Genomic DNA, 18,528 nt, shown 5'->3' with positions numbered 1-18,528 from the left:
GTGGATGCCTCCTTTATCCAATGACTGGGAAAAGTCAGTATCTGCAATCAGGCTTGCCCTGCATTATGTCTATTCTTGGAAACTCTAAATGTGACCATACATGGGAACTACCAGTCAACAACAACAACAAAAAAAAGGACCATCTTTGATCTTCCTGTTCTGCTAAGTCTATACATCCTCAATAACAACACAGAAAAGAGAAGTAAATAATTTCCAACATTTCCCATTTCCCTCGGAAAGCAGTAGCTGTACAAACATCTGAGTTCTCCATCTCTCATCTCAGCTCAGCCACCAGCACAGATTTGAAGCACACTCTGGATTAATGCTCAAGCCCACCATCCCTGCTCAAACCTGCTTAAAATGGCCAAGCATGACACTCTTGCATGTGGATACAAACCGGGATGCAGGTCACTAAAAGCCCCCTGTTTCTCCCCTCCTTCCATCATCAGTTCTGCAATAGGCAATTACAGCCAATTTCCAGTGTCCTTTTCCCCCCTAAGAGCCATGGCCTCTGGATCTTCAAAAAAGTCCTCCAGGCCTCCCTAGCACAGTTTTGGACTCATCCTCTTCTCTGGTTACAAACAGAAAGCTTCTTGCAAAAGTACTTGAAAGCTTGAAGCTACTTGAAAAAGTAATCTTCATGTTTCCCTGTCAAAGTGCAGTTGTAGGGAAGGGTAGGAAAGGTAAATGCTCTGTTAACATTTTACATGTGGATAAACACAAGAGCAGTTCCCAGGCCACAAAGCTGACACCTAGGCAGAGAAAAACATGGGTTCCTACTCGGCAGATAGCTAAAAGTTGTAGTGTTGCTATGTAACCTGCCCAGCTTTACCTGGTAAGTGAACTTTACTGGAAAAGGGAATTCTGGTCCTCTCTGCCTGACTGCAGTGCCAGAATGTCATATCCCTCATCTTTTCCATCACTCCAAGACTATATATTTCTTTAGGGATTGAAGCCAGGCTTTCTGTTCCTATCTCCCTCTTAACATACCTTCTACAGAGGAGTTACACCCGGTCAGTCATCCCCAGGAGTAAGAGCAGCCCCAGGTGCACACACTCCCCAAAAGCACCCAAGTAAAGCACAAGCTCTTATTGAAACCTGCATTTGAAGCACAAAGGCAGGGGCAGTGACAGGCCTGGGCACTAGCACGAGGTGGGACCCATGGGAGATGCAAGGCAGGAGAGCAGAGCTCCCCCAGAACTCCTGAAGCCGCCCCCAGCACAGCCTTCATGCCAAGCAATCAGTTTCTGGGGCAGAACCAGAGAGAACATTAAAAATCCATCTCCCCCATCCTGCAGGTAACAGCAGATCCTGCCTCAATTCCTGGCTTCTGTACAGAAAACACCCCCCAACAAATGCAGTTTGAGGCTGCAGCTAAAACAAGAACCATGGTTTGAAGAAAATAAGCTTTTTCTGTGCCCCATCCCAGGTTTCCTGGGTTGCTGCTTCAGCAGAGCTCACATCCACGCTAGTAATTAGTATCACAATAAACAACAGGGAAATTAAAAATATCACACTATAAAATATAGCTACAGAAAAAAAAGCTGCCCAGCTACTTTCTCAGGGCAGCTGTCACACTAAAAACTTCTAAGTTTCTTGTGCAAAGCGAACCCAGGAAACAGAAATGCTCGTGAAGTAGATGGGAACCATTATGGAATAAAAATCATCCAGATGTTTTAAACATGTTCCATTTTAAACATGCTGTTTCTCCTTAGCTTGCCCTTCAAGAGGCACCCAGGTGAAAAGTAGGAGTGACAAAAACAATCTGTTTGAAGGACAACTTCAGGTAAATAAACCAGATCAGGCACGAACCAGCTCCCCAGGTCCAAGATCAGGGCAGAGGGCACAAACAGCACGAGTTGTTACCAACAGCCCCTTCCAGATTTCTCCCACTGCTCCAGAAATCTCCAGCACACCGCAGCACATGCCTGGTAAAGAATGCCATTCCCTTATGTATTGCCTGGTAACTGATGGCAGGAATATACACCAGAGTCCAGCTCTTAATGGAAACAAGCCAAAATAATTCCCTTACCTTCCGTGAAGCTTCCTGTAAGAGTTATGACAACAAACACTTTGCCTTCTGGCTCCAAATCCACCTGAAAAAGTAAAGACAACGTTAGAAGATTGGTTTCTTTAAGGCAAAAATCCTTTTCAGGATTTTAGATGACTGATCTTGCCAACATTTGATAATATTTAAATCTGCATATATTCTCATGCATGCCCTTAATTAAAAAAAAAAAAAAGCATCCATGGCACAGATTGTCCAGCCCCATAAAAAACCAACAAATTTGATTACTTCTTTTTCCTAGAAGTGCTGCACAATCTCAGCCTTATTAGAGGAAACAGAGATTTAAAAAAAATAAAATATAGTTAACTGTATGCCAATTTGTCAGATACATGAAGCAGGACTAACACTGAATGCACACAATTCTCTGAAAAGATCAATGAATATCTGTTTTGAGAATTATATGGTTATTTCCTCCCTATTATATATTATCCCAGTGAAATTGTTTCAGTCTCTCAAAATATCATCAGTGCTGAGGTAAACGCTGATTTCTTACATAAATCACCTTTTGGCCTTAAACCATAGGAAACAGAAAACTGTTAGTGCTGTTACCTAAGGACTTCTTGTTATTTAATCTAAATTAGATAAAGAGAGAGATACAGAACATAATTTTAGGGATCAGAGATTCAATCCCAGTGTCAGTCAACCTGTCCTTGAAAGAAAGTACTTATTTTTTAGTGAGTAGATTTTTCATTTTGAGATATATTTTTAATACAAGTCTTGCTTTTGTATTTTTTTTATTCACCAGATAAAGTCACAGCTAAGGATTCCTGAAGTTTGAGTCAGGCTGTCACACAGAAATCTCACTTAAAAACCAAAACCAAAGAAAACAAGGACAAGGCACTCCCCGACACCCTCCACAAATTGCAGGTTTAAAATCAGCAAAGAGGAGCTTCGCACCTCGTGGGTATCGATAACCTGTGCTGAGCAGGAATTCTGAAAATAGAGCTCTCTGGGGAAATAAATGAACATCATTATCCAAACCCTCTCTTGTTCTTGTACAAGCATCTTTCCTTAGTCTGGCAGAAAAAGAAGCAAATTCACATTGGCAGCACCAAGTTTCACCACAGAAGTGCCCAGAATTTAATGCACCTTGGTGAGCACACTGCAGAGTAGAAAAATATTTCCCAGTCCTGCAAGAAGGAATGATGTGCCCAGGCTCCCTCCTTTTTCAGGGGTAACACACAATGTATCCTGTCAACCCTTTGATTCCTCTCCACTGTTAACTCATGGAACACAAAACAGGGAAGCTAGAACTGCTTGAGAAAATCCTATCAAAAAGTTGATTTTATGGGCACTATATTTTCCACTAAAAAAACCCATGAAAATCACTCTCTCAGGGAAAATTTAAAGTCAATATTTAGCTTCGACTCAATATTAATTTTCATGCTTGTTTGTGCTGCATATTAGATTGGCTTTAGGAAGCTGTGTTTGAACAGCCCTCTGTCTCCATTAATACTGAAGACATTTCCCCAAATAAATTTCAACTCCAGTAATATCAGGCATCGTTTATGTCTAAATTTGAGTTCACTGGAGAGATGCACAGCTTTGTAAATAATTAGTTCTTTCAAAAATACTTAATATCTATAACATGCCAACACCCAAACTGATTTATGGGATATCAAAAATTCAGATTTTATGGAAAAATCTTTTACTTACTTAGGTTTCCAAAATCATTCTTCAGTGCTTAGCATTTTCCTGCCAGTATCTGTACATGATACATCAGACCCCTGCTTTTACACTCACAAAGAGGATCCTTCCTCCCTTCTTCTGACAGACATGGTCTCTGGTGGGATGCAGAGTAAATCTTGCCCTCCTTGTTTAGTCTTAAAAGCAAAGGCTTGTCAAGACTCAAGCAGCTGGGCTGAGACCAGGAGATGCAACAAAAGCATCATCCACCTTCGACACAGGGCAGAGACAAAAACTGGTCCCAAACTCTGTGGCACACCTTTGTTCTCCATCACTGCAAATGGGATTCCTCTGCCCCTAGCACAGCATAGTCCTCTGCCCGCAGCACAGTCTTACAAAACAGAAACAAAATAATGCTGAAAGTAATAGCAGGAGATTTATGAGAGTTATAGAACAATTTACCTCCCCTCCAGACTCTAAGATTAAAGACCAGTCAAATCCCCTACACCAACTAAGCAGCTGTGCTCATGTTATACCACAGTCCAAGAGCACTCAGCAAAGAGGATCTAGCTACACTCAAGATCTTCCCACAGCACGTGTAAGCAGGATCTAATTAAAAATTACAGCTGAAAGGCTCCAAAATGAGGAGTGAAGCCCCGGCATGCCAGGAGCTGCTGAATCTTTGGCACACCAGCACCCCACTGGATGCAGGACCAATAGGGAATTTTTATCCTAAATGAGAGGTTAAACCAGACAGTCTTAAGAGTTCCTCTGGTCTTAAATTGATAGCAACAGCGACAAAAGATAAGATGAAATGAAATGAAATAATAACAGACCATGGGTAAAAGTCTGGCTTTTGGACCTGCTGTGATCTCCTTTAAAGATGAAATTTGACCAGCTAAGTAGCGGCCAACACAACACCTGAGATAACTCCCAGATATCTGGAATGTGCCCGAAACAGAAAATAATCTCTGACCTAGAAAACCGAAATGAAAATGTCAGACCACAGACCTGACCTCCCATGAACCAGCCCGAGACCAGATGATCAAGCAGCTCCCAGGCAGCAACACCCACCTGACAGGACATGCTTCTCACCATCACACACCCTGTACCACGGCCACACAACGTGGAGGGGCCTCGTGCTGGCAGCAAATTGACCTGTGAGCTCCTCACACTTGTTGGACCACAACCTGCGATGCTGGTGCAGCCCCACCAACGTTCCCACGCTGAGCTGCTGTGAACAGCAAGCAGCTTGCTCGGCCCAGGCCCTGGGCTAACCTCAGCCACCCCTGCAGCTCAGCCCCTCGTGTTCCTGCCCTTGCTTCACACCTTCATCATGGCCTTCACGCTTGCTGTGCAGCTACAGAAACAGCACATGCTTCGGGATAGCTTTACCAACCCAGCAAGCAACTGCAGTCACAACTGGGCTTGCAGAAATATGCCCATAACCACCTGAAAACAGACGCCCACAGATTAGGAGTGTGGTACCCTACTTCTTCCCTATAAGAAGGAACTGCTAATAAAAGCCTTCCTTCAACCTTTTCAGGCACTAAAGCACTTTCATTACCAGCACCCACTTTCACAGACTGAGAGGGTTTCTCAGTGTGATGTTACTTAATAAGACCTGAGCACTTCAAAAGGAAGCAGCTGCCAAAGGACTGGCCCTCCAGCCATGGAAGGGATAACCCTATCTGGGGACGGCTGGCTGGCAGCCCAGGCCCTGACTGCATGCTGGCAAAGCTCTGGCAATGCTGGTACCTCCCAGCACCAGCCAACATCCTCGGGATCCAACCTCCCAACAGCAGTGTGGGTGTAATGCAAGTACCACGCAGATGCCAAGTTTCCCTTCTCACTTCCTTTCTTTCTTTTCCTCCCAGCACTGAGACCATGGCTGCTTAAAGGCAAAAAAATCCCCACAAACCTACATTTTTACAGAGAAACAGGAGTAATAGTATTATTCTTGACAGAATTAGTAAAGTCCAAAGTAGACCATGAAATCAGTTTGGGTCAACAATGCAGGTGATGTTGATCTCCTTTCTCAAAGAAAGCTGGAGAAGCTCAGAGAAACTCCACAGCCTGAAGGCACCATATATTATGTTCAGGGGGAACTCCTACACCATAATACAGGAGATAAGTGATACAGGAATGTAACCATATGTATTTGACAAAATAATCAAAGAGTAATACGCACAGAGAAAAGTTTCTTAATGCCAAGATCTATTTGGCACAGGATAACTTCTTTTAGGGAATCACAGATTTCTGCCTGGAAGGTTTAGTATCAAAGCAGGAGATAAACTGCAAAGGGAAAGTATTAGAAGAAACAAAGGAGAAGTCTGAAATTCTATGCATGCCTTATATTGTGAATGCTGTGAGGTGATCTCTGAATAAATCAAACTGAACTGGTGGCGTGCAGCATCGCACCACTGGCACACAGAGCTGTAAACAAGCATCACCCTCCCCTCTCTCCAGTGCTTTCATCCTTAGCCTGGTCCCCCAGGGAACAATCAGGAGGAAAAACATAGACTTTCTGGCTGGTTTAGAGGTAAGTTGGCCAGGTTTTAGCTCACTGGGAGAGGAAAGTGTGCTTATCAGTGTGGTAAATCCTTTAGTCACCTTCAAGGAAATGATGACAGCACATTTGTCCATAGCAGCAGGGGTGGATAAGATCAACTGTTGGAGCTCAGCTGTACCTGTGAGAACACCACAAGATTTTGGCCCAGAGCTAAGCATACGCTTTAACTTCTGTTGAACTCCACAGCCGTTCCTAAGAGAAAACAAGTGCTGGAGGATTTTGGCAAGCGAGCTGGAAACGAGCAGGTAAGGATGATGAGTTCAGCCACGGCTTCATTACATTTCCATTGTGAGACACAAGCCCTTGGCAGCGAGGCTGAACAAGAACCGAGGAGGACTTCACTGCTAACTCAAACCACTCACACGGTGCCCCATGCCTGAACTTGCCGAGATCGTGTCGCCCCACGTGACTTCAAAGGGAGCTGCCAGAGATCAGTTTCCCACAAGGAGGGGCCCCAGTCAACCACCTCACACACCTTCTCCAAAAAGGGCTGTACTAACATCGTTCCCAACAGCAGGGCAGATGGTATTTACCTCCCTTTCTCTGTGTTACAAAAAAAAAGCTAATTCAGGAGCAGACAAGGGAACAGATGCAGGGAGACCAAAACAGGGCTCCTTAATCACATGCCTTCACACATATAATAAAAACTGGTCATGCATGATTCACCAATGGAAGAGGTTTGGAAAACAAATTCAGAAGGAGGGTAATCTCTCAGGCAACATATCAACACCCAGCTGAAGCATCCACTGAACCCGAAGAGCAGGTATAGTGGGTTGGCCTCCGAGACAGCCCATCGTGGCTCTGTGAGAGGCAAATGGATGGGATGGGAAGAGGCAGATGCAAAGGGCGGCTGCCTCCCTGCGAGTCACTCCCTCTCCAAAACCCAGACAAGGTGGGCCTCCAGGATGAAAAGACCTCCTCAGCATTGCATCTTGCACGAGCACCAAATCTTGCAAACACAAGTTTAGAAAATTTTTCCTTTTTCCTCCCGTCCCCCACAACAGATAATCCAGTCTGGGAAGCCTGATCCGAAGCACATCAGAATCAGTGGGAATCTTTTTATTGTCTTTGGATCAGACACAAAAGACGACTGCATTTACCCTGGAGCTTAGAACAGCCTTTCTCCCATTGCTGCTCCCTCCTTCCTTCCCCACAGCCACAATTCATAAGCATCCTAGAAGTACAGCCTTTTTTCTAAGCCATGTCAATGCTGACGTGGCTTCAGAACCAGAACAGGCCAGACACTTGCAGTGAATAAAGCAAATATAAAAGCTACCTGGGGACTTCATTAGCTTAATTAAACAAGTAGCTCTATCTTTTGACTTCCTACATAGTTTTTAATTTTAATTAACAGAACTGCATATGTAATCAGTCATTTGTAGAGGCAATTCCCAAGGCTCTGCTCAGTTGAAAGAGCTGAGAGTCTGGGTTAGGCTAAAGCTGGTTTTTCACATGCCTCTAGTTATTTCTTGTAATCTTTCTTGTTTAAGCTCCTAACAGATCATGCTTATGGAATGTCAGATCTTCCTGTGTTTTAATAAGGTAGCACTTCCTGAGCATGCCTTTGTTGGACAGGTCAAATAGAAACTTTCTCAGATAAATACACGGTGTCTGGATTAATCAGTCCCACTTGTCCTTTTCAAGGCTGACAGACACCTGTCTACCCAGTCAAGCACCTATGAAAATCCTTAGGGCTGTCTAGTACAGAGGGGATTTTGCATTTCCAGACCAACAGTTTAAAGCATTAAAAATGCACACAGCATGCACTTTTAAAGACTCAAGTCAGTGTGCCTAAAAAAACAAACAAACAAACAAACAAACAAACAAACAAACCCAAACAAAAGAGTGTCAAGTATCTTCTCATTCCTGCAAAAGCTGGTAAGTGCTTAGGGCAGTAATTCCCACTGCAGGTGCTAAGGGCAGACAGGGACAGTATCTCCGTGGCCCATGGCAAGCTCTGTGCAGGGAAGACCCAAGGAGATTTGGGCATTTGGTGAATGGCAGCAACCCAAGCTCTTGTTCCACCCAAGCTGTGAGTCTGGTGCTGCCAAACAGCAGCATCTCCCTGCTCCCAACAACATTTAACTTAGAAGCCAAGTCACCAAGCAGTGAGGGAGAACAGGGTGTCCTAGTCTGGGGAAAGGCTGTAGGTAAACTCAGGAATGGGTGGAAAGTCAGTCTCTCTCATAACTCCTATAACCAGTTATTCCAGCTATTACTGTAATATTGTTATTCTAATTTTTTGTTTCAGGACAGCTGCTTAAAATATTACTTTTGTTTTCAGTCAAGCTGCATAATTATAAGCTGTGCACCAGCCATGAACAATCATGCATAACTAATGACTCTTAGCCAATCCTGGACTCTTTAATCAATTTTAGTCTGGTTTCACCTAAGAAATTTCCCACCTCAATAGGAGATTTGCTCAGGTAGGAACAAGATCTATCCGTCCTGTGAAAATTCCTGCCAAGAAAACTTTCTTGAAGGTCTACAAATAAAATATAGATAAATAAAATATAAATTAAAAAAGGTATCAAATCTTCAAAAAAATAAAACTCTGGCATGAGCCAGAGCCTGCTCCTAATGGAGTTACACCAATTTATATTACTTTTGAGAAATCCCACCTCTAAAGCAATGAATAGTTTATGAGTAATGGTTGCAGGCAGCTCCTCTTTAATATATTTGAAGAAAAATTTTAAGGTTATAAAGTTAAAAAGGGAGAAACAGAGACATAACTGGTTCAGGGACCATTATGTTTTTGTTCTCCTTATATTTTTAAAGAAAAGCAGCAGCAACTCCCCAGAAGGATTTTTTACCTCTTTTCCCAAGTTATGTGGCAAGGGGAGGGAATCCAACTGCCCGTTTATAAGTCCCACAGTACTGAAGTTTCTTGAAGAAAAAGAAGTATTGACCCCAACAGTACCACCACTGGGCAAGAACCTGTTCCTTCAGAAATTTAAGTGAAACTCAAAACGAAATGGGGTAACATGGGAGCGTCTCAGAGTCCCCTGCACACACCGGAATCTGCAGCAGAGGAGGGATTTCATCCACAACTTCAAGACAAGTGTGGGGCTAGAAGGGACCAGGCTGGTAAACGGGCTGAGAAGAAAGCATGAAGGATGACCAGACCCTACCAGCGAGGGTCCATTTTCTGAGGGCACAGAATGTGCCAAGCACGGGATGACTCTGCAAACTGCCCACGAACAGCAAAGCAGGTGCAGAAACTGCCCCAGGAATGGTACGTGGCAGCCAGGGGAGATGCCAGGCACAGAGAAAAAGCTGCTCTGAGCCTCCCTGAGCAGCCCCTGCAGCCCAGTTGGCTGCAGAGAAGAAGGGGCAGGACACCACACCTGCCTCCCCAGCTCCCTCCCATAGCCTGTATGACCATGGTCCATGTGAAACCAGAACCATGTGGGCAGGACAGATGCTGCCTTTCCCCACGACATGAACACACAAGCAGAGCTTTAGCTCTGCCGAGCACAATTAGACACTAATTATTAAACATAAATCTTTGTAACACCATGCCAAATACCACCATGGCCAGTCCATCACTGGATTTTCCTTTCAACTCCACTTGCCTTCCTCCCACAGCTATTTTTTTTTTTAAGGGATGGGGAGGAAAATCACAGATTACTTTCATTTCCCAAAGGCAAATATTGACATCAATTGCAGGACCACTAAATTAAAGGATGGCAAATGCAGGACTTCATTTTCAGCTGTCTGAACACTTGATTACAGCAAATACACCCATGATCACATTCAGTAGCTGGTATCAGGCTATCAGCTTTGCATATGCAATATATGGAAATCTGCCTGCAAACATGTGTGTGTGCAACTGCAGGCAAAAGAGGCTGAAAGTGGGACAGGGCCTCTGCTTTTTAGGGGACTTAGGAGCTTTGACCAACAAACAAAAAACAAGAATCTTCTATTTCCCTGTAATGAACAGTAACAACACATCAATAAACCTCAACAACCAGTTATTACCAACAAACCAAAAATCTTTCAACTGCCATGGAACCCTGGGACACCACTTGAGCTATCATGCTGGACACAGGAGTTGGAAAGGCACGATGCTAACAGGTCTGTCATTGAGTACACAATGCAGGGAATGCCCTTTTCTATCTCCAAGTTCTGTAGTTTATCAACAAGCATATCTTCAGTCTTCTACATTAACTGGACACTACTTGGCAGAAAACCCAGGAAGCTGTGCCACTTTTGCTGTTTACAGGAACAAAGAAATAAGTCACTGACTGGTGCCAAGTAGGCAAGTTGGTGGCACTTCCCATTTGGAAATGGTCCAAGGGCCACAGCAACGAGATGGTGAGCAGAGCTTCCTCTGACATAGCTGAGCTTAGCACTGATGCAAGGTTCCCCAAGAAGGAAAGGGCAGGTGAGTGCTAACAAGGCAGTGAGCCCAGGTAGCCCATACACCAGCCAGAGCACACCAAAGACCTGGGTTTGGCCCAGAGAGGAACAGAACAGGCAACAGGCAGAAATATAGAAGGAGAAACACAAAGACTGGGTAGAAAAGCAATAATGATTCTCTCAGCCTTGAGAAGTCTACCACAGCACAGCGTTCACCTGCAGTTTTAATTAATATTATTAACAAATCTAGGCAGACTTATAAATCATTCAGGACTTTACATATAGCAGCAAAGTCTGCACGTGGTCTGAGGTTCTGTGTCCAAGGAACTCTTGCTGGCTGTCCAACAATCATCATCACACAGCAACAGTAGGAAAGCACTGTGTAACTTAAAGGAAATCCACTGGCTTGTACAGTTTCAGTCCTCAGCACACTGTTTATGGATCTAACACAGAGAATCGTGGATCCCTAAACCAGCTGCAATACTCTGCAAAGAACCCCTCTGCAGTTGTCTCCTCAGTACCTTGCTCATTTACATACTTATGTTGTTCTCTAATTTTCAGTGCTGGGAAATATTTTCTTGTTATTCACAGGTTTTTATTGCCTAATACTAAGCTTCTGAGAAATTATCCTCATTCAAGTCTCCATTAGGTGTGTCACTATTTTTAAAATATCTTCCTACTACATATAATTCATTTGGTGTACTGCTGCTTTTCCATTTTTGTCCAATAGCCCTTTCTTCTTTCTAAAACAGGCCACAGCCGATGAGATCACAAACCATTAAAATCCATTAGTCCCCCAGATACAATCCATCAAATTTCTCAACACCTCAGGTAGAAAGGGGAAAGGTCACAACTTTCTGCTACTCCAACCATTTCTGTCAGACACTCACTTTTGAAGAGCCAAATCCCGTGTTTTCAATAAGAGTTAAAAAGTCAAACCCTGGTGGTATAGCAAAAAGCAATCTGCTGGAAAAGTTTAGTTATTTATAGTGCTTAATGACCACTAATGAGCACAGTAAAATTAAAAAAAAAAAGGATTCTGGAGTGAGACGTGATGGACATCTCAATGCCAGCAGCTTGACAGCAGGAAGATGGGGTTCCACAACACAGAGGTACAGACACAAACCAACAGAGGGCTTGATTTACAGGCACCTTCCTTCTTCTTCCCCTCGACATTAAGTGCTGAAAAGATCTCTTCTGAGTTGAGGGCCTTGCAATACCCAATTTGCTCAGTTGGCAAGTGGTTTGTGTAGTATATGAGGGTCCAAGAGGAATGTGCCCTGATCATCACTCACCTTTCTCAGCCTGACTTCCAGAGCTGCTAGAGCACTACAGGGACAGATTGAACCCTAAAACGTGGATGGTAGAAATGCCAGGGAGGACCACAGCACTTGCTTTCACCCAGGGAAGCTTCCCAGGCAGGCTGCCATCCTAGTATTCCAGTTCCTACAGCGGTGTTGCTGTATCACTCCTAATGGCAATGTGATGGATGAAAGGAGCTGCAGACAAGATCATGCACATCTCCACCTTTCCAACCAAAGACAGCAAAGCCCCTCGGGGTGCCGAGGAAACCTTAGACTGCCAACAAGGAAAGCAATGCATGGGGATGGCACAGGCAGAGCTAGAAACAGGGCTTGGGGTCTTCAAAAGCCTGGCCTACCCCACTGCAAAACACCTCGGAAAAGTGCAAGGAAGACTCCATAGAACCCACAAAAGCAACAAGTGCAGAGGTTAAGCACAGCAGTCCAGAGGTCAAGAAGAGCTCCACAGCACCAGAACCCGTCAGTCTTTTCAGTGACTTTAAAGCCTTGCACTAAGTGGATTGGGGGGCACACACCACCACCACTCCTGTCAGCATCACAGTGCATTAACTGATGTACAAGACCAAGTTATCAGCAATATTTCTGGCAAAACCTTAGACTTCAAAGACATGTCCCAGGGGCATGCCAGTCTTTAGAAGTACAGCTTCCATCATGGATTTTCCCATTTAAAGTCTTAACTGCATTACTCATCCATAGTGAGGATCCAAAAAGGAGAGATTAATTCAAGGAACTTTTGATGCTGGCATGGGCTGTAACACCATGGGAAAGCCTAAGCACCTATGTTCTGATAATTCTTTCCAGATCTGGAATAATCACAGTGACTTCCTTCTTCCTCCTCCCACTTCCTCACCTGGCAGTTTCTTAACACTGAAACTATTAAGGACTATCATTTATAGCCAGCCAGTATTAATCCACCACATCCCCTCTTACACTCCATGTTGCAAGATGATCTGCCAAATGATTTGAGACAGAAGGATGAAAAGCAAAACATCAAATATGAGTGGCATCTCACAGAAGACAACCTGCTTGGGACACAGGGAAAGATGCAGAGAAAGGTTAAAAGCACTTTATCCCACATACTCCCTCTTCCACTCTGCCAACCACTTATGAAATTGTTCAATATCCCTGGTACACACATCCCAGAACATCATGTAAAAGCAGTAGCAGTTTCTGGCTGCATAGCCAATCAGATGTTTCCAAAGGTACAAAAAAAAAGAGGAGTGCCAAGGCATGCACTCCCCCAGCATTCCTGAAGGTATGATGTTTGCTCCTGGTGTCCAGATGTTACCGCTCATGACTCTGCTCTAATCCCACGAGGTCAGTGCTGGGAGCCACAGTCAAGTCTTCATGCAGCAAAAAGAATGTAGGTTGCAGCTGACAACACCCAGAAGGGACACACCATTGCCAACATCTGCTTTGCCAAGTTAGATCATATCCTATGTCTATAGTGGTTTTTGTTTATGGGTTTGTTTTTCTGTTTGGGGTTTGGGGTGTTTTTGGTGGGAGAGAGGGAAGAGTTCAATAAAAATATTTCTGTAAAACAGCAGTTAGAAAAAAGGGTGCATAGATGAGGTTCTTCATAGGGAAGGACGTGGGTTGTTCATTTGTACAGAAAGGATTAGAAAAAAAAAAAGTCCTGAAATCCTGAGGCCAAGCACTGCACTGCAATAAGAGACAGACTGTCCAAGACAAGCAATTTTTAGTCCCATCAAGTCTGTGATTACAGTTTTCCTCAGCTACCTCATGAGAAAGATGATCTCACTACCCACTTGTGACCATTAAGTCACAGCTGTGACTCCAGCAATTAGGCTGAGACCAGAAGGAGCTGAACAGGCCTCCAGCCTTCCCAAGCCACCGGATGGGTGACGAGGTGCCGTGTCACTGGGATGTGCTGTTCAGCTGACCCAGCCATCTGCCTCCATCTGAAGGAGAGAAGGCTCTTTTGGGGTTTGTGTGCAACTGCAAGCTGACAGGCAGCCTGCTGGTATCTACCAGCAGCACACATATTTCCTCTTTTTAATGCTTCTTTTTCCCATTCCAAAGCGTGGTTTCAAGATGAGGAAGCACTTCTCAACCAATGTGATCGAGATTTACCTTGGACTGAAAAACAGAGGTGGAGGAGACCCAGAACTGGTATGTAGAGGAAAAGGTCAGAGTATGGTTGGAGTGGTTTTGCTCTCACGTCAATTGAGAACATAATCTGGTGCTGGCCACATTTCCCATCCGCAACTCAACATCACCCACAAAGCTGCAGGTAAATGTTCTTCTCTTCAAACGAAGCTTCTGCTGATGATTGCCATAAATCCCAGGCAATCTCAGGTAAGCCAAGAGGGCGGGCTCCCTTACAAAGCCATCATATTTAGGACAACTGTTGCCATGTTCCCTCCTTGATAAATGTTTAGTTTCCTTGTAAATGGAAGGCCTGGCATTTTATCTGTGCCACAGTGTTGCATATGCTTTCTATACAAACACACATGCTTTTAACTCCAGCACACTACCAAAAGTATAAATACCCTCCTGGAGAAAAGCACGTGGGTGGCACTGCTAATGTGGACCTTATGCTCCTCTTCCCCTCTTCCCACTGAGAAACAGCCCTTGTTGAGGGGGGGACACATTCCCTTAATTCCCAAGCAAAATTTTATTCACTCCAGGAAAAGTCACATCAATTTTAGTCTTATAACCTCAACCAGAGAGCTTTCACCTGCCGAGGACAGAAATCCCTTGGTCAGCATTTCTTTTCTTTCAAAATAAAATCAAATCACTTGCCTTCTTTAAGATTTACCAAGCCTTGTAATATAAAGCTGAGAAGCCAGTCAAACAATTCCTGTCTTCTGTATGAGCAGGACTCTCAGCAACCACCTTGAGGGGAAATAAATGAAAGAGATAGAGTCCCTCTAATAACCGATATTCGGTGAAGGGAATGATTACAAACATAGTCCCTTAAAAAGGATAATAAAACACATAATGCTGTTCAACTCCTAATATACATGATATAGGAAGAGCTCAAGTTAAGATTATAGAAGTGAAGAGTTAGATGGAATCATAGAATAAATACTTTGCATTAGAAGGGACCCTAAAGATCACCTAGTTCCAATCCCACTGCCACAGGGAGGGACACCTTCCACTAGACCAGGTTACACCAAGCCCTGTCCATCCTGTCCTTGAACAGCTGATCCTAAACTGGAGCTGCTGACTAGATCCCTACCACGGCTACACGATGAGTTTCAGCTTTTTATGATTCTAAAAGGTTCCTCCTGCAGCCCAGCAGCGTTTGAAAAGCTTCTGGGACATTACCACAGACGGTAACATGAAGCAGTGGGGTGGGTTCAGATACTGAAAGTCTGAACAAGTAATGACCTACTGGAAAATTCACACTGAGTGATGGAAAGATCTGGTACTCTTCAAACACCTACATGTTCTGGTTGTGGCTTTGAAGCAAACCACAACACTGTCTATTGTAAAGAGCACTGTTCCTGTGGAAACAGTTGCTTAATACTGTCAGAGATGGAGTACGAATAAATGCTATAGGTGTGAAGAATTTTGCAACTACCCTTTTACTGGCTAAAATATGTATGTATTTAAAAGAAAAAAACCACGTCCTGTTCTTACTGTTGACAGTGAAAAGCATTATCGGGCACAGATAAAGTGTATTTTTATGCAGTTGAAGTAATTAAAATAAACCCCAACAAACCCATATTTCATAAAATCACAGAATGGTTTGGGTTGGAAGGGACTTTAAAGACCATCCAGTTCCTACGCCCTGCCGCAGGCAGGGACACCTTCCACTAGACCAGGTTGCTCCAAGCCGCATCCAAACTGGCCTTGAGCACTTCCAGGGACGGGAGAATCTGCAAATTTCTCTGCAAATAAAATTTCTTATGCCCCAGACTATTAACATAAAGAGACAGTTTAGTCAACCTAGAAATGAACCACAAGACTTATACTGAAAAAATGTTGATGAGCTTTTCTGAGGTCAGGAAGATGTTTTCAGAACAGTCTTTCAGGAGCCAAGCACACGGGCACCGAGAGCTGTTTAAAACCAACAAGCTCAGTTACTCTTTTCTCACCTAATGCTCATGTTCAAAACAGGAACAGGCGCTTCAAAAAATGTTACTAAAATAAGAAGTGCATTGCTTAAAAACAATGAGTACTGCATATGCATCGCTGAGGCAAGTCTCTTTGCAGTAAGCTCTTTTATATATAGAAATAACACCAGTGACCTCGTACTAATCACAAACACTCCTTTCCCTATGACAAAGGGAAATGACAAACTTGCAAGGACACACCAGAAGCCTTCTAATATGGCATCCACATAAGCCAGAACATGTGACAACTTGAATGATCTTTGCTCTTCTTTGAAGAAATTCACCTAAAACCCTAAAATTTTATTCTTGACAAGATCAGAATTGTGCAATTCTAAAAGGAACCAGTCAGTGATTTGGCGATAGCTTGAATTCTCCATTCCAAGGTTCTTCTCAAATTCTGGAACGCTAAAGTTTTTAATTCTAAGACTTTTATCCGAGGAAGTGGTAACTAGAGAGAACATAAGCAGTCAAAGGGGTTTCTCCTTGCTACAGGCAGTGCTGAGCAAGAACTGAAATGAGTTTGTGTTGTGTCCTGTCTGTCCCACAACACGCACGCGTTCACCGGCAGCTCTACACCACGAGCAGTGACATCCTGTACTCCTGCAGAGGTGCAGCCACACACAGCAACTCCTCACCCCAGACACAGCTCCCAACACCCCTTTGGCAGAGCTCAGGTAACCTCAGAGTGGGGTTTTGTACGTGTCCAACATCGGCAACTTCTCGGAAGAGCACAGGGTTGACTATGGTTTAAGGAGGGAAGATTTACATTAGATACTAGGAAGAAATTCTTTACTGTAAGGGTGGTGAGGCAACTGGCACAGGTTGCCCAGAGAAGCTGTGGATGCCCCATCCCTGGAAGCGTTCAAGGCCACGTTGGATGGGGCTCTGAGCAATCTGGTGTAGTGGAAGGTGTCCCTGCCCATGGCTGGGGGGTTGGAACGAGATGATCTTTAAGGTCCCTTCCAACCCAAACCATTCTGTGATTCTACAAGCTGATAAATCATTAACCAAGTTCTTTGGTAGATACAAAACAAAGGGAAAATCCATCTTGGTATCAAGCTTTAATCAAAAGCAGATTACTGGCCCAAGCCCCCCCAGAATTTCCCCCCCCCCTTTTCTTCCGGCCATCACCACTCCCCTGCAAAGGCAGCAGAATGGACGGTTGCTTTTGCACGACTCCAAAACCACAGCTAACAGCCCACCACATTAACTCATTCAGCATTTGACTGATGGTTTTTTTAGCAAGCTCAGCTGTGAAATAGGGTAGGCAAGAAGTAGAGGCACAAGCAGGAAGCTCTCTGCCTTTCCTGCTTCACAGCAACTGCCCATGAGGCAGAGGAGGACAAAAACCTGCTGGGTGTCCTCCCAGATCTGCCCTGTACAAACTCCCAGAGCTCACAAGTGACAAGCCTGCTGAAAAAGTGCTCCATCATGTTTAAGCACAAAACTCATTCCTAGTCTGAATGACTTTGTAAGCATTAACCCAAGTGAAAAGGGTTTCATCCATACTAGCATGTGAACATATTTTGCCTACAAGGGGCTGAAAAACATTCTGTGAGGATGCCTGAATTTTTGATGCTTTATTCCTGAGCCTTCCAGACACTCTAGAATCCAAGAGTTTGCTCTCCATTTCAGCACTCTCACTCCAAGAGGATGACAAGCCCTAAGGATGTGGATACAGTGAGTTTTGGCCTGCAGAGACTACATTTTAACAGTAGACATGGGGGTTCCACTGTCCTTCAGGTAGAGCTGGAGATCAGAACGTGACAAAGAAACGACATCTGCTTCTGTATCACTTTTGCCCATTTCTTTTGCCTCATCATAAACCTTTCGTCCCTCAAAGGGAAAGAAGAAAACCCCACTGTCTGGGCTCATGAGCACATCTCTTGAACTCGCTCCTTTCTTGGACATGAGCACCATGAATTTGGTGATCTTCTAGGTTCATGTCAAAAAATCATTCAGCAAGATTTTGCAAAAGAAAGTTAAACGTGTCCCTTTCTAGAATCAAGAAAACAGGGAGAAATATCATCTTGATTGGCAAAAATGTTACTCGAGCTAATTATTTGAAAATGTGGTCAAAATTAGTTGCTATCATGAAGTACTGATGGGGTTAGTACAACAGGGGTTAATTTTTGAGAGGAAGATGGCTTGATCTAGCATAGCTGGGTTTCTACCCAGTTCTGCTCCACTCAAAACTGAGAACAGCTTAGTTGCTTATATAGTAGCTACTAAATGACCACAGTTACATCCCATTACGTGAAGGAAGACGCAACAAGCCAGCATTTTTCCTTAGCACAGGTCTGTGAGCTGCCACTTCACGAGCCCCCTGTAGAAACAAGGGACAGAAACTCCTAAGAAAGGAAACTGATTGCAGGGTCATTTCCAACAATCTCCAGTACATCGCCCTCCCTCACAGCCAGTCACGTGAGCAATTCTTGGGGAGTACCCAAAGTTGTGCTTTTTACTGTTACTGAGTAAAGAGATTATGAAGTG

General features: G+C 44.0%; 1 protein-coding gene across 1 annotated transcript in view; it reads right to left on the bottom strand.

Moving 5' to 3' along the window:
• PRKCH (protein kinase C eta) overlaps positions 1-18,528 on the bottom strand; it is a 118,909-nt gene that overhangs the window by 89,343 nt on the left and 11,038 nt on the right. The window contains exon 2 of the mRNA XM_051769874.1: positions 2,033-2,096. Within this exon, the coding sequence (XP_051625834.1) occupies positions 2,033-2,096 (64 nt within the window). The remainder of the gene's footprint in view (positions 1-2,032; positions 2,097-18,528) is intronic.

This window comes from Manacus candei, unplaced genomic scaffold (genome assembly GCF_025592945.1).
Source record: "Manacus candei isolate 608988 ecotype Guabito, Panama unplaced genomic scaffold, ASM2559294v1 h1tg000113l, whole genome shotgun sequence".
Lineage (NCBI taxonomy): Eukaryota > Metazoa > Chordata > Aves > Passeriformes > Pipridae > Manacus > Manacus candei.
The sequence above is the reverse complement of the archived record's forward strand: the minus strand, read 5'-3'. Positions and strand labels throughout refer to the sequence as shown.